The sequence below is a fragment of the Hyla sarda genome, chromosome 1 (assembly GCF_029499605.1).
Source record: "Hyla sarda isolate aHylSar1 chromosome 1, aHylSar1.hap1, whole genome shotgun sequence".
NCBI lineage: Eukaryota > Metazoa > Chordata > Amphibia > Anura > Hylidae > Hyla > Hyla sarda.
Genome location: NC_079189.1, coordinates 310,122,941 through 310,137,391, shown reverse-complemented (window position 1 = coordinate 310,137,391; position 14,451 = coordinate 310,122,941). Strand labels below are relative to the sequence as shown.

Genomic DNA, 14,451 nt, shown 5'->3' with positions numbered 1-14,451 from the left:
TAAAAAAATTTTTTACCACTATGTTAAAGTAGAATATGTCACGAAAAAACTATCTCGGGATCAGATTGATAACTAAAAGCATTCCAGAGTTATTAATGTCTAAAGTGACAGTGGTCAGATGTTAAAAAAATGGCCGGGTCCTAAGGTGTAAAATGGCTGGGTCCTTAAGAGGTTAAAGGAGTACTCCGGCGCGCACTTTTTTCCTTTTATCCCGTCCGGGCTGCAAAATAAAAGAAAACACACTTTTTCTTACCTGCCAACGAGCCCCCGGAGCTCCGGTACAGGTGTTCGGTCCCCGGGCTGTATTCTTCTTACTTCCTGTTAGCCCGGCATGTCACACGGAGCTTCAGCCTATCACCGGCCGAGGCGGGACATCGCTGCGGCCGGTGATAGGCTGAAGCTCCGTGTGACGTGCTGGGCTAACAGGAAGTAAGAAGAATACAGCCCGGGGACCAAACACCTGTACCGGAGCTCCGGGGGCTCGTTGGCAGGTAAGAGAAAGTGTGTTTTCTTTTATTTTGCAGCCCGGACGGGATAAAAAGGAAAAAAGTGCACGCCGGAGTACTCCTTTAACCTGTACATGGCGCACACTGCTTTCCAAGAAGAGCCAAACTGAAAAAGGGGCACAGTGCTTAACAAAGCGCTTCTGGTGGGGATCTTCACACTTGGCCCCCCACCGATCAAACTTTCGACATGTGAGAAGAATGCCAAAATCCTAGGTACACTAACAGCACTCATGTGGGGTGAAATTATAATAAATAAATAAATAAATAAAAAGTGGCATGTTAAGTTTATTTTGCAGGTCAAAATTCACTAATCAGATTAACTTCACAATGGCTTCAGATACCAAATGGACCTCCTTAGTAAACTACCAATAAGAACTTTCAAAAGACATTAACAAAAAAAGCCAAAAATGTTAGGAGGAGTGGAAGAGAGAGCATGCTGGGAATTGTAGTTTTGTAGAGGTCCACAGTTTGGAGAATACTGGTCTAGGGCCTTTCACTATCTATATGTATAAAACTCAATGTGTGTGTATATGTATGTGTGTGTATGTGTGTATATTCCAGCATTACGTCCAAACGGCTAAAGATATTAAAGTGGTTATCCACCATAAGGTGATTTTAGTACGTACCTGGCAGACAGTAATGGACATACTTAGGAAGGATCTGCGCTTGTCTTGGGGATAAATGGCTATGTTGTGAGATTACCATAACACTGTGGCTAGCTGTTTGTGAACTGGTATTTCCTGTTCGACTTTTTTTTTTACTACAAATCCCACAATTCCATTTTCCTCCCTCCCGCACATCAGCCACCCCACCCATTGAAACATAAATGAGCTGCAGACCTGTGGTTTTCAATCAGGGTGCCTACAGCTGTTGCATTAGTTGCAGATTGATCCCTCCACCCATTGATGCAGACAGGCTCCCTTTCATCAGCTGACTAGTGAGTCAGGTATCGGCCGCATTGCAAGCTGGGAAAAATCTGAGACAATAGTCATTTTGTATGCTGGTAAAAATAAATATTGGGGTGAAAGTCATATACGAATTATGAGAAAACCATCACACAGGTACAGACACTGTACTATGAACTACACTAACTTTACAGCCCCTGTAGCATAGTCAAATAAAAAAAAAAATCCTGGAACCCCCCCCTTTAACATGAAACTTGGTACACATGTTACAGGTGATTTAACCCTTACTCATCCCCATTTGCCAGGGGGGGGGGTTTTGTTTTAAGTCCCATACAAGTCTATGGGAAATATATGTTACTGCATAACTTCCAAACGGCTGGAGATATTTGGATAATACTTGGTCACATATTACTTATATGTCCACTTAAAATATGCATAGTTAATTTAACCCTTAACTACCCCCATTTGTGAGGGTCGGGTTTTTGTTTAACCCGATAACGACCACGGACGAGTATAGACGTCCAGGTTGGCGGGCGTTCCGGCACCTGGACGTCTATACTCGTCCATTATTCTCGTGGGTGTTGCCCAGTGCACCCACGAGATCGCGGTAGGGACTCGGCTGTATCACACAGTCCCTGCTGCACTGCCGGGACCGAAGTAAACTTCGGTCCCGGCAGTTTTAACCATTACAGCCACGGTCGAAAGTGACCGTGGGCTGGAAGTGTTATGACAGAAGGAGGGGGCTCCCTCTGTCTCCTCTGCAGCCCCCCGCATCGCGATCGCGGGGTGCTGTGTGTGGCCGCGGCTGGCCGGGACCTGCCGCACTGCCGGGAGTGAAGTTCACTTCACTCCCAACAGTATAACCCTTACAGCCGCGGTCAGAAGTGACCGCGCGCTGTAAGGAGTTATGACAGAGGGAGGGGGCTCCCTCTGTCTCTCCTGCAGCACCCTGGAGCATCGCGGGGTGCTGCTGCATACCTGGGCAGCCGGGGGTCCTACAAAGACCCCCAGATCTTCCCTGGGTATTGCCTGTAGGACGTGCCAGAGGCACGTCCTCATATGCTGCCTGCTAGTGAAAACTGTCAGGCAGCATATAACTGCAATGCTTTGGAATACTAAGTATTCCAAAGCATTAAAAAGTGTAAAAATAAATAAATAAAAATGTAATAAAAGTGTAAAAAAAAAATATATATTTTAAAAATACATTTATTAAATGAATCTAATAAAAAAAAATTTATAATGTGTAGGATCACATTGGCGGACATCAGCAGCATGTAATATGCTGCGGATGTCCACCATGTGATCCTACACATTATGCAGCAGTCACGGTAATGAGCTCCCTGCTGCGGCTGGGTAGCTTTGTGTGTCCACTCATAGCGGCGGATTTCCCACCGGCAGTCATGAGCGGACACACTGAGCTACCCAGACACAGCAATGATGGATATATTCGCCATGAGCGGGTGCTTATTCCCACAACATGGCGGATATATCCATCAGGAGCCTTAACTGTCACAGACAGACGCGTTATACTGCCAGCCGACCAAGGACCAATCAGAGAAGTCCCTGGTCCAGCCAATAACTTGTAGGGGTGCGGTATATAAATGGGGTCACTGGTGGGGTGGGGGTACGTGCTCTGCCCTGAAAGCCAAATGGCGCTCCTCTCCTTCTGAGTCCTACCACGCGGCCAAGGAACCATATATGGCCTAAGCGGGGGTATTTCCGAACATGGGACAAGCAGCTAAATAAAATATAGGGTGCATTTCTTTCAATATCAGAAGTGATGTACAAAAGATATGCCCCCCAAATGATGCATTTGTGAAAAATTTTTAATTTTTAACACTGACTTTGTAATAATTCCTGCCAAAAAACTATGGTGTTAAAATACTCACTGTACCCCCTAGCGAATACCTTTAGGGGTCTAGTTTTTAAAATGGGGTCATTTGGGGGGGGTGTTCCTATGTTCTACTACCTTTTAATTTCTGCATAGCACATAAAAAAAGATGTACTTTTTTTTAAATGTTCTAAATCTTCTAAATTTCAAGTTAAATTGTTAGGCTTCTAACTAATTTAAAATGTTAATTAAAAACAAAAAAATTACGTCAAAATAAAGTAGACATCTGAAAGTATAAGTTTCATAAACTATTTGGTGAGTAAGTATAAATATATGCAACCTATTAGTGTTAAAATAGCAAAAAATCGTAATTTTTTGTAAAAAAAATCATGATTTTTTGCATTGTAAAAAAAAAAAAAAACTACAAATGATATCGGCTTACTTTTACAATGTACTTCATGTACATAACTTGTGACAAAAAAACAATGTCAGAATTATCGTGATTGACAAAACGTTACCAGAGTTATTCTCTAATAAAGACAGACATCCCCGATTTGAAAAAACAGGCCTGGTCTTTCAGGGGCGTACAGGTTTATTTGTGTTGGTCCTTAAGGGGTTAAAGTGCAATGCAAATCAATGGGAAATGTATTTTCACACATAACTTCTGTATGGCTGGAGATATTTCAATAATACCTGGTACACATTACTTATATGTCAAATAATAATATATGATAGTTAAATTAACCCTTACCTACACCCTTATATAAAAGATGGGTTTTTGTTTCAAGTCCCATGCAAGTATATGGGACTTTGGTTACCTTACTCCACAAGCTTCGATCTGCATCTCCTGGTGAATGTGTTAGTCCGGCTTGCAAGCCACAAGCCCACAGTTTAAGCCCCACCCCTTTTATTCTCTACCCTTTTTGTGCATTGGTCTGGCTTGCAAATCACACCCAGTCCCAGAAAGCCCCTTCTATTTTCAGCTTACAATATCATCGCCAATCTACGGGACATGAGGATGGGACATGAGGTTGAGATATGGGGACGGGATATGACAATAATATATGAGGATGGGATATGAAGTCAAAAGCTTCCTTCTTTGTTGATTTTCCTTCCCAACAAGGATTAGGAAGGAAAAACCAGGCAACGCCGGGTACTCAGCTAGTTCAATATAAAAACCAGTCTCTAATATATTCTGGAACAGCATATGTATGAACATTTTTCATTATTACTTACTCTTACTAGACCTGGAGCCAAGCAACTGCAAAGGGTCTTCACATGCTTTAGGCACTTTTCATGAGACATAAAATTGCAAACTGCAAAGAAAAAAAAAATAAGATTGAAAAAAAATAATAAATACATCAATGCAATAGATTATCACCAAACTATAAAATATAGTAAAATATTTGTAAACATAAATATATATATATACACATAATATTTCAAATTTAAACAGCAAAATGTAATTTTGTAAATAAAAATGACTTATCTTGTACCAATGAGCTACAGGATTTATTTGCGAATAATGAATATTGACACATGTAAGGGCACTGATCAATAATAAAAAAATGTTGTTGACATTCATCAATATATTAGTAAAAGCGTTTTACCAATTACCAAGACAGAGGATCAAATTTGGGGTTATTTGGTTAATGGAAAAAATATGATCAGAGTACAATGTATAAATCTTTTCATGCTCAATGTGTATTAACAAATTTTTATAAAAAGTAAAAAACAAAAATACAAAATAAGCCGAGACATGCAGGACTAAAATGAATTGCAAACACATAAAGTGGACACAGTACAAAAGGAAGCACCAGCAGATTAACCCCTTAAGGACACAACTCAAGCACCTTCAAGCACGCAGCCCTTTTATTGCTAATCTGACCACTGTCACTTTAAGCATTAATAACTCTGGGATGCTTTTACTTTTCATTCTGATTCCAAGACTGTTTTTTCATGACATATTCTACTTTATGATGGTGGTAAATTTTCGGCGATACTTGCATAATTTCTTGGATAAAAATTCCCAAATTTTATGAAAATTTTGCATTATTTTTTTTAACTTTGAAACTCTCTTCTTATAAGGAAAATGGACATCCCAAATGAATTATATATTGATTCACATAAACAATGGGGGAGATTTATCAAAACCTGTGCAGAGGAAAAGCTGCCCAGTTGCCCATAGCAACCAATCAGATCGCTTCTTTCATTTTGCAGAGGCCTTGTTAAAAATGGAAGAAGGGATTTGATTGGTTGCTATGGGCAACTCAGCAACTTTTCCTCTGCACAGGTTTTAATAAATCTCCCCCAATATGTCTACTTTATGTTTGCATAAAGTTGACATGTTTTTACTTTTGGAAGACATCAGAGGGCTTCAAAGTTCAGCAGCAATTTTCCAATTAAAAAAAATAAAATAAATCTAAAATCGGAAACATTTTTCAGGGACCAGTTCAGGTTTGAAGTGGATTTGAAGGGCCTTCATATTAGGAATACCCCATAAATGACCGCAATATAAAAACTGCACCCCTCAAAGTATACAAAATGACATTCAGTAAGTAAGTGTGTTAACAGGAATAACAGCAAAGTAAAGGAGAAAATTCAAAATCTTCATTTTTTACACTCGCATGTTCTTGTAGACCCAGTTTTAGAATTTTTACAAGGGGTAAAAGAGAGAAATCACCCGAAAATTTCTCTCGAGTAAGGAAATACCTCAAATGTGGATGTAAAGTGCTCTGTTGGTGCACTAAAGGGCTCAGAAGGGAAGGAGCGATAATGGGATTTTGGAGAGCGAGTTTTCTGAAATGATTTTTGGGGGCATGTCACATTTGATGTCCCTATGATGTCAGAACAGTAAAAAAAAAAAAATGGCATACTATTTTGGAAACTACACCCCTCAAGGAACATAACCAGGGGTACAGTGAGCCTTAACACCCCACAGGTGTTTGACAACTTTTTGTTAAAGTTGGATGTGTAAAAGAAAAAAAATTTTTTTTAACTAAAATGCTGTTTTCCCCAAATTTTACATTTCTACAAGGGTAATAGGAGACAATGCCCCCCAAAATTTGTAACCCCATCTCTTCTGAGTATGGAAATACCCCATGTGTGGACGTCAAGTGCACTGCTGGTGCACTACAATGCTCAGACGAGAAGGAGCGCCATTGAGCTTTTGGAGAGAGAACTTGGTTGGAATAGAAGTCAGGGGCCTTGTGAGTTTACAAAGCCCCCCGTGGTGCCAGAACAGAGGACCCCCCCACATGTGACCCCATTTTGGAAACTAAACCCCTCACAGAATTTAATAATGGGTGCAGTGAGCATTTACACCCCACTAGTGTTTGACAGATCTTTGGAACAGTGGGCTGTGCAAATGAAAAATTAAATTTTTTATTTTCATGGCCCACTGTTCCAAAAATCTGTCAGACACCTGTGGGGCAGAAACGCTCACTGTACCCCTTATTACATAACGTGAAGGGTGTAGTTAACAAAATTGGGTCACATGTGAGGGGGGGTCCATTTTTCTGGCACTATGGGGGCTTTGTAAACAGACGTGGCCTTCAATTCCGGACAAATTTTCTCTCCAAAATCCCAATGGCGCTCCTTCTCTTCTGAGCATTGTAGTTCGCCCGCAGAGCACTTTACATCCACATATGGGGTATGTTCTTACTCAGAAGAAATAGGGTTACAAATTTTGGGGGGCATTTTTCCTATTTTCCCTTGAGAAAATGAAAAATTTAGGTTAACACCAGCATTTTAGTTAAAAAAAAAAAAAATGTTTCTTCATTTTCCCATCCAAATTTAACGAAAATTTGTCAAACACCTGTGGGGTGTAAAGGCTCACTATACCCCTTGTTAAGTTCCGTGAGGGGTGTAGTTTCCAAAATGGGGTCACACATGGGCATTTATTTTTTTGCTTTTATGTCAGAATCACTGTAAAATCCCCTGAGCAAATAACCAATTTAGGCCTCAAATGTACATAGTGCGCTTTCATTCCTGAGCCTTGTTGTGCACCTGCAGAACATTTTACGCCCAAATATGGGGTATTTCTGTACTGAGAAATTGCATTACAAATTATGGGGCAACACCAGCCTGTTAGTGTAAAAAAAATTTAAAAAATGTACACTAACAGGCTGGTGTAGACCCCAACTTTTCCTTTTAATAAGGGATAAAAGGAGAAAAAGCCCCCCAAAATTTGTAACGCAATTGCTCCCGAGTACGGAAATACCCCATATGTGACCCTAAACTGTTTCCTTGAAATACAACAGGGCTCCAAAGTGAGAGAGCGCCATGCGCATTTGAGGATTACATTAGGGATTCCATAGGGGTGGACATAGGGATATTCTACGCCAGTGATTTCCAAACAGGGTGCCTCCAACTGCTTTATACTCCCAGCATGCCTGGACATTCAGTGACTGTCCGGAAATGCTGGGAGTTGTTGTTTTGCAACAGCTGGAGGCTTCATTTTGGAAACACTGCCGTACAATACGTTTTTCATTTTTATTTGGGGGGGGGGCAGTGTAAGGGATGTATATGTAGTGTTTTACCCTTTATTTTGTGTTAGTGTAGTGTTTTTAGGGTACATTCACACAGGCGGGAGTTTATGGCGAGTTTCCCGCTAGAAGTTTGCGCTGCGGTGGAAAATTTGCTGCAGCTCAAACTTAGCCCCTTAAGGACCAGAGTGTTTTTTGCACATCTGGCCACTGTCAATTTAAACATTAATAACTCTGGGATGCTTTTAGTTAACATTCTGATTCCGAGATTGTTTTTTTCGTGACATATTCTACTTTAACATGGTGGTAAATTTTTGTGGTAACTTGCATCCTTTCTTGGTGAACAATCCCCAAATTTGATGAAAAAATTGTAAATTTTGCATTTTTCTAACTTTGAAGCTCTCTGCTTGTAAGGAAAATGGATATTCCAAATAAAAAAATGTTTTGATTCACATATACAATATGTCTACTTTATGTTTGCATAATTAAATTTACATGTTTTACTTTTGGAAGACACCAGAGGGCTTCAAAGTTCAGCAACAATTTTCCAATTTTTCACAAAATTTTCAAACTCACTATTTTTCAGGGACCAGTTCAGGTTTGAAGTGGATTTGAAGGGTCTTCATAATAGAAATACCCCATAAAAGACCCCATTATAAAAACTGCTCCCCCCAAAGTATTCAAAATGACATTCAGTCAGCATTTTAACCCTTTAGGTGTTTCACAGGAATAGCAGCAAAGTGAAGTAGAAAATTCACAATCTTCATTTTTTACACTCACATGTTCTTGTAGACCCAATTTTTGAATTTTTACAAGGGCTAAAAGGTGAAAATTTATACTTGTATTTGTAGCCCAATTTCTCTCGAGTAAGCACATACCTCATATGTCTATGTAAAGTGTTCGGCGGGCGCAGTAGAGGGCTCAGAAGCGAAGGAGCGACAAGGGGATTTTGGAGAGTACGTTTTTCTGAAATGGTTTTTGGGGGGCATGTTGCATTTAGGAAGCCCTATGGTGCCAGAACAGCAAAAAAAAAAAAAAAAACACATGGCATACCATTTTTGCAAGGGTTAATAGCAGAAAATACCCCCAAAAATTTGCTTTGTAAACACACGTGGCCTTCAATTCCGGACACATTTTCTCTTCAAAATCCCAATGGCGCTCCTTCTCTTCTGAGCATTGTAGTGCACCCACAGAGCACTTTATATCCACATTTGGGGTATTTACTTACTCAGAAGAAATGGAGTTACAAATTTTGGGGGGCTTTTTTCCTATTTTCCCTTGTGAAAATGAAAAATTTAGGGTAACACCAGCATTTTTGTGAAAATTTTTTTTATTTTTTATTTTCCCATCCAACTTAATTTGTCAAACACCTGTGAAGTGTTAAGGCTCACTATACCCCCTTATTACATTCCGTGAGGGGTGTAGTTTCCAAAATGGAGTCACATGTCGGTATTAATTTTTTTGCGTTTATGTCAGAACCGCTGTAAAATTAGCCACCCCTGTCCAAATCACCAATTTAGGCTTCAAATTTACATAGTGCACTCTCACTCCGGAGCCTTGTTGTGCACCCGCAGAGCATTTTGCGCCCACATCTGGGGTATTTCCGTACTCAGGAGAAATTGTGTTACAAATTTTGGGGGTCTTTTATTCCTTTTACCTCTTGTGAAAATAAAAAGTAAAGGGCAACACCAGCATGTTAGTGTAAAAAAAATTTTTTTTTTTTTACACAAACAGGCTGGTTTAGACCCCAACTTTTCCTTTTCATAAGGGATAAAAGGAGAAAAGCCCCCCAAAATTTGTAGTGTAATTTCTCCCGAGTACGGAGATACCCCATATGTGGCCCTAAACGGTTTCCTTGAAATACGACAGGGCTCCGAAGTGAGAGAGCGTCATGCGCATTTGAGGACTAAATTAGGGATTGCATAGGGGTGGACATTGGGAATCACTGGCGTAGAATACCCCTAACAGGGTGCCTCCAGCTGTTGCTAAACTCCCAGCATGCCTGGAAAGTCAGTGGCTGTCCAGAAATGCTGGGAGTTCTTGTTTTGAAACAGCTGGAGGCTCCGTTTTGGAAACACTGCCGTACAATACGTTTTCAATTTTTATTGGGGACACAGGGTAAGGGGGTGTATATGTAGTGTTTTACCCTTTATTTTGTGTTAGTGTAGTGTTTTTAGGGTACATTCACACTGGCGGAGGTTTACAGTGAGTTCCCTGCTAGGAGTTTGCGCTGCAGCGAAAAATTTGCCGCAGCTCATACTTGAAGCAGAAAACTTACTGTAAGCCTGCCCGTGTGAATGTACCCTGTACGTTCACATGGGGGGGGGGGCAAACCTCCAGCTGTTTCAAAACTACAACTCCCAGCATGTACTGACAGACCATGCAGGCTAGGAGTTGTACTTTTGCAACAGCTGGAGGCACACTGGTTGGAAAACCTTCAGTTAGGTTCTGTTATCTAACTCAATATTTTCCAACTGGTGTGCCTCCAGCTGTTGCAAAACTACAACTCCCAGCATGTACTGATCACCGAACGGCATGCTGGGAGATGTAGTTATGCAACAGCTGGAGGGATCGCAACTACAACTCCCAGCATGCTGAGACAGCTGTTTGCTGTCTGTGCATGCTGGGATTTGCAGTTTTGCAACATCTGGAGAGCTACAGTATAGAGACCACTGCAAACTGTGGCCCTCCAGATGCTGCAAAACTACAAATTCCAGCTTGCCCAGACAGCAAACAGTTGTGTGGGCATGCTAGGAGTTGTAGTTTTGCAAGATCTGGAGGGCTATAGTTCAGAGACTACCATATAGTGGTCTCAAACTGTAGCCCTCCAGCTGTTGCAACACTACAACTCCCAGCATGCCCAAACAGCTGTCTGGGCATGCTGAGAGTTGTAGTTTTGCAACATCTGGAGTGCAACAGTATAGAGACCACTATATAGTGGTCTCGGACTGCAGCCCTCCAGATGTTGCTAGGCAACTTACCGGCTTCCGTCGGATCCAGGGAGCCTGCTGCACGACATCGCCGCTCGCCTATCTCCGACGCCGATCGTCGCCCGAAGCCTCTGCAGATCTGTAAGTGGACTCCGGCGCCGGTCCTCTGTCGTTTCCCCGTTCAGCCCTGCCTATTGTGGGTGGGCAAGACGGGGAAAACAAAAGTTAACCCCCCCGCCCCAGATCTGCTATTGGTGGTCGCGTCTAGACCACCAATAGCAGGGATAGGAGGGGTGGCACCCCTGCCACCTCACTCCTATCTCTTCAGGGGGATTGTGGGTGACTTAGACACCCGCGATCCCCCTTATATTCCGGGTCACCATAGAGCCATAATGACCCGGAATCACGCAAATCCCAAGTGTGAATTCACTTGCGATTTGCGCCGATCGCCAATATGATGACCCCCCTGGGCATTTGCGCGGGGTGACTGCTGATCGATATCAGTGGTCACCCCGGTCTGGTCCCCGCCCGGCGGGAACCGAAATTCCCACGGACGTATGAGTACGTGCCTGGTCCTTAAGACCCAGGGTGCAGGGACGTACTCATACGTGCTTGGTCCTTAAGGGGTTAAAGCAGGAAACTCACTGTAAACCCACCCGTGTGAATGTACCCTGTATATTCACATGGGGGGGGGGGAGGCAAACCTCCAGCTGTTGCAAAACTACAACTCCCAGCATGCACTGACAGACCATGCATGCTGGGAGTTGTACTTTTGCAACAGCTGGAGGCACACTGGTTGGAAAACCTTCAGTTTGGAAAATACCTAACTGAACAGAACCTAACTGAAGGTTTTCCAACCAGTGTGCCTCCAGCTGTTGCAAAACTACAACTCCCAGCATGTACTGATGGCCGAAGGGCATGCTGGGAGATGTGGTTATGAAACAGCTGGAGGTACGCAACTACAACTCCCAGTATGGCGAGACAGCCGCTTGCTGTTCGTGCATGCTGGGAGTTGTAGTTTTTCTAGATCTAGAGGACCACAGTTTAGAGACAACTGTACAGTGATCTCCAAACTGTAGCCATCCAGCTGTTGCAAAACTATAAATTCCAGCATGCCCAAACAGCAAACAGCTGTCTGGGCATGCTTGGAGTTGTAGTTTTGCAACATCTGGAGGGCTACAGTTTAAAGACCACTCTATAGTGGTCTCCAAACTGTAGCCCTCCAGATGTAGCTAGGTAACAACTCACCGACTTCCGTAGTCAGCAGGATCACAGTACGCCGTACCAGGGAGAGGATCGCCGCCTGCTGCCACCGATTGTTGCCGGTAAGGGACCCCCATTCTGCCCTGACTACCGTGGGTGAGCAGAACGGGGGCTGAACTTTAATCCCCCCACCCCCGATTTGCTATTGGTCAGACGCTTCTGACCGACCAATAGCAGGGATAGGAGGGGTGGCACCCCTGCCACCTCACTCCTATCCCTTCAGGGGGATCGGGGGTGTCTTGGACACCCCAGATCCCCCTTATTTTCCGGGTCACCGGAGACCCAGAATTGGCGCAGATCGCCGGTCTGAATTGCGGCGATCACCGACATGGGGGGGGGTCTCAGGATTTCAGCAGGCATCCCGTCCGGTCCCCGACCGGCCAGCACCAGGGACCGGAATTCCCACAGGCGTACCTGTACTCCCTAAGTCCTTAAGGACTCAGGATGCAGGGGGTATGCATATGCCCTGCGTCCTGAAGGGGTTAAACGAAGAACCTCTCTCACAGCCTAGTGGTGGAAGAAGGTCAAAAGGAGTGCGGGGAGCCAACCAAAAAAGGAAAACAAACATACTGTAGTACTCTGGCAGAAACCAACAGGCGGCTTGGCATAGCTAACAAACCAAAGCACCACAAAGTGGATGGGAACTAACCCAGGAACATAGGGATGTGCAGAGAGTAAAAGGTGAAAGAAGTATATATCTATCTTTTTACACTGTAACCATCAGCATTACAGGAGCATCCTGTTTTTCTAGGGCAGCAGTTCCCATCCTGGGTTACATGTACCCATAGGGGTATGCAGCAGTGCTCCTGGGGGTATATGTGAAAAAATCCTTAATGGCAGCCTCTGTAATGCATGTGTAAATCGTGTGAGGTCAGCCAAAATACCAGCAGCGCCAGGTTAATGCCTCCAGCCTTGCTGGTATTCTGCCAGATTTCACAAAAATCGGCACTACAGCGGGAGGCCTGTCCAGAAAGGTTGTGGACCGGCAGAGGAAATTCGGGGGGAGATGAGAGTCGGCGCACACCCCGTGACTGAGGACAGCAACCCCATTGAAGTCAATCTAATCTGCTAAAGAAATTTTGCTGCAGAAAATCCGACTTGGGTGGGAAACTCGCAGGTAATCCACCCGTGTGAATGTACCCTTATACCCCAGAGCTGTACTCACTATTCTGCTGGTGGAGTTACTCTGTACATAGGTGGTGAGAGGATCAGGAAGCCCAAAGAGAGGATATGGAGTAAAGAAAAGAATAAAATTTGAAAAAACAACCACCATTATAATTACAAAATGTGTCGCTCACATGGGGGCTACAATTTTTGGAATGGGCTGCCAAGGGGGAACACGGGCAAAAAAAAAAAAATCTGAGCCACTAATCTAGAGGAGCAAAGAATTTACCATCATCAGTGTCTGCATGCAGATTTTTGAATAATTATTATCTTAAACAGTGCCAATATTTTGTTTTATACAATTTATATACATATTTTATATGGTCTACAGGGATCCATATTTTCGATATCTGGCAGCTATAGGATACCATGACTATTATTAGCCGCTACCAAGAGGAGCTGGTATATATACTTATTAGTGTCTGCATGTAATACTATAATATTTCTGACAATAGGACTTGATCTAGGGATTTATTCTCATTGCCATATTATGAATGAGGAAGGAATGTTTCCCCTAGGATGGAGCAATTGGCACCTGCCTCATAGGGTTATTTGCTTCCTCTGAATCAACATAGTAGGGTTATAGGTTGAAAAAGATGCAATTAAGTCTTTTTTTCAACTTTATCAACCATGTAACTGTGAGCCCAGCTGAATAGAGACAAAAAGAAACAAAGGGGCACAGCGCATATTTTAGTTTCATTTTAGTCATGGTGGGGTCTCAGCAAAAGGACTCCAGTCATTATAAACTTCTGAAGTGCCAAATATTTAAACGATAAGAATAGTTATCGCCTGTGACCTGCAGTCTTGTGATTTTATGTGGTACTTATAATAGTCTGAGAGTTTACAGTAGAGAATGCATTATCACATTACATCAGACATTGTATACAATACATATTCCTATATTGCTGTAACAAGTAATCCAACAGAAATGATGAAAACTAGTTTTAAGGATGTTGAATGCTACATGCGGTAGATGTGCATGTAATTTCCTGAGAAAGTTTTTTTTATTTTATTTTTTTAGCAAAAAATAAAAAAACTCAGGTGAGTGTCTGTTAAATGTGTGTTGCAACAGACCTGTGCTCTTCTCATTGAGAAAATCACTCCCCCAAATCCCCTGCACCGCCCATTTCCTGTTGCTCATAACTGATATCCTTATAATACGGAAGTAGCTACACTTTAGGAAATTATATGTAATCATAAATGCATATGTGGTGAGTCACAAAGAGAATTGGGAGCAAATCCATGTTCTGTCATAAGTCTTAAAGGGGTATTCCGGCCTTAGACATCTTATCCCCCTATCCTTTGTATAGGGGATAAGATGTCTAAGGCCAGAATACCACTTTAAAGAAGTATAAAGATCTACAG

At 42.5% G+C, this 14,451-nt stretch overlaps 1 protein-coding gene across 2 annotated transcripts in view; it reads right to left on the bottom strand.

The window, feature by feature from the left end:
* Positions 1-14,451, bottom strand: part of DGKQ (diacylglycerol kinase theta) — a 200,338-nt gene that overhangs the window by 140,278 nt on the left and 45,609 nt on the right. For both annotated transcript variants that reach the window (XM_056518257.1, XM_056518256.1), the window contains exon 2: positions 4,479-4,558. In XM_056518257.1, coding sequence (XP_056374232.1) covers positions 4,479-4,558 — 80 coding nt within the window. The remainder of the gene's footprint in view (positions 1-4,478; positions 4,559-14,451) is intronic.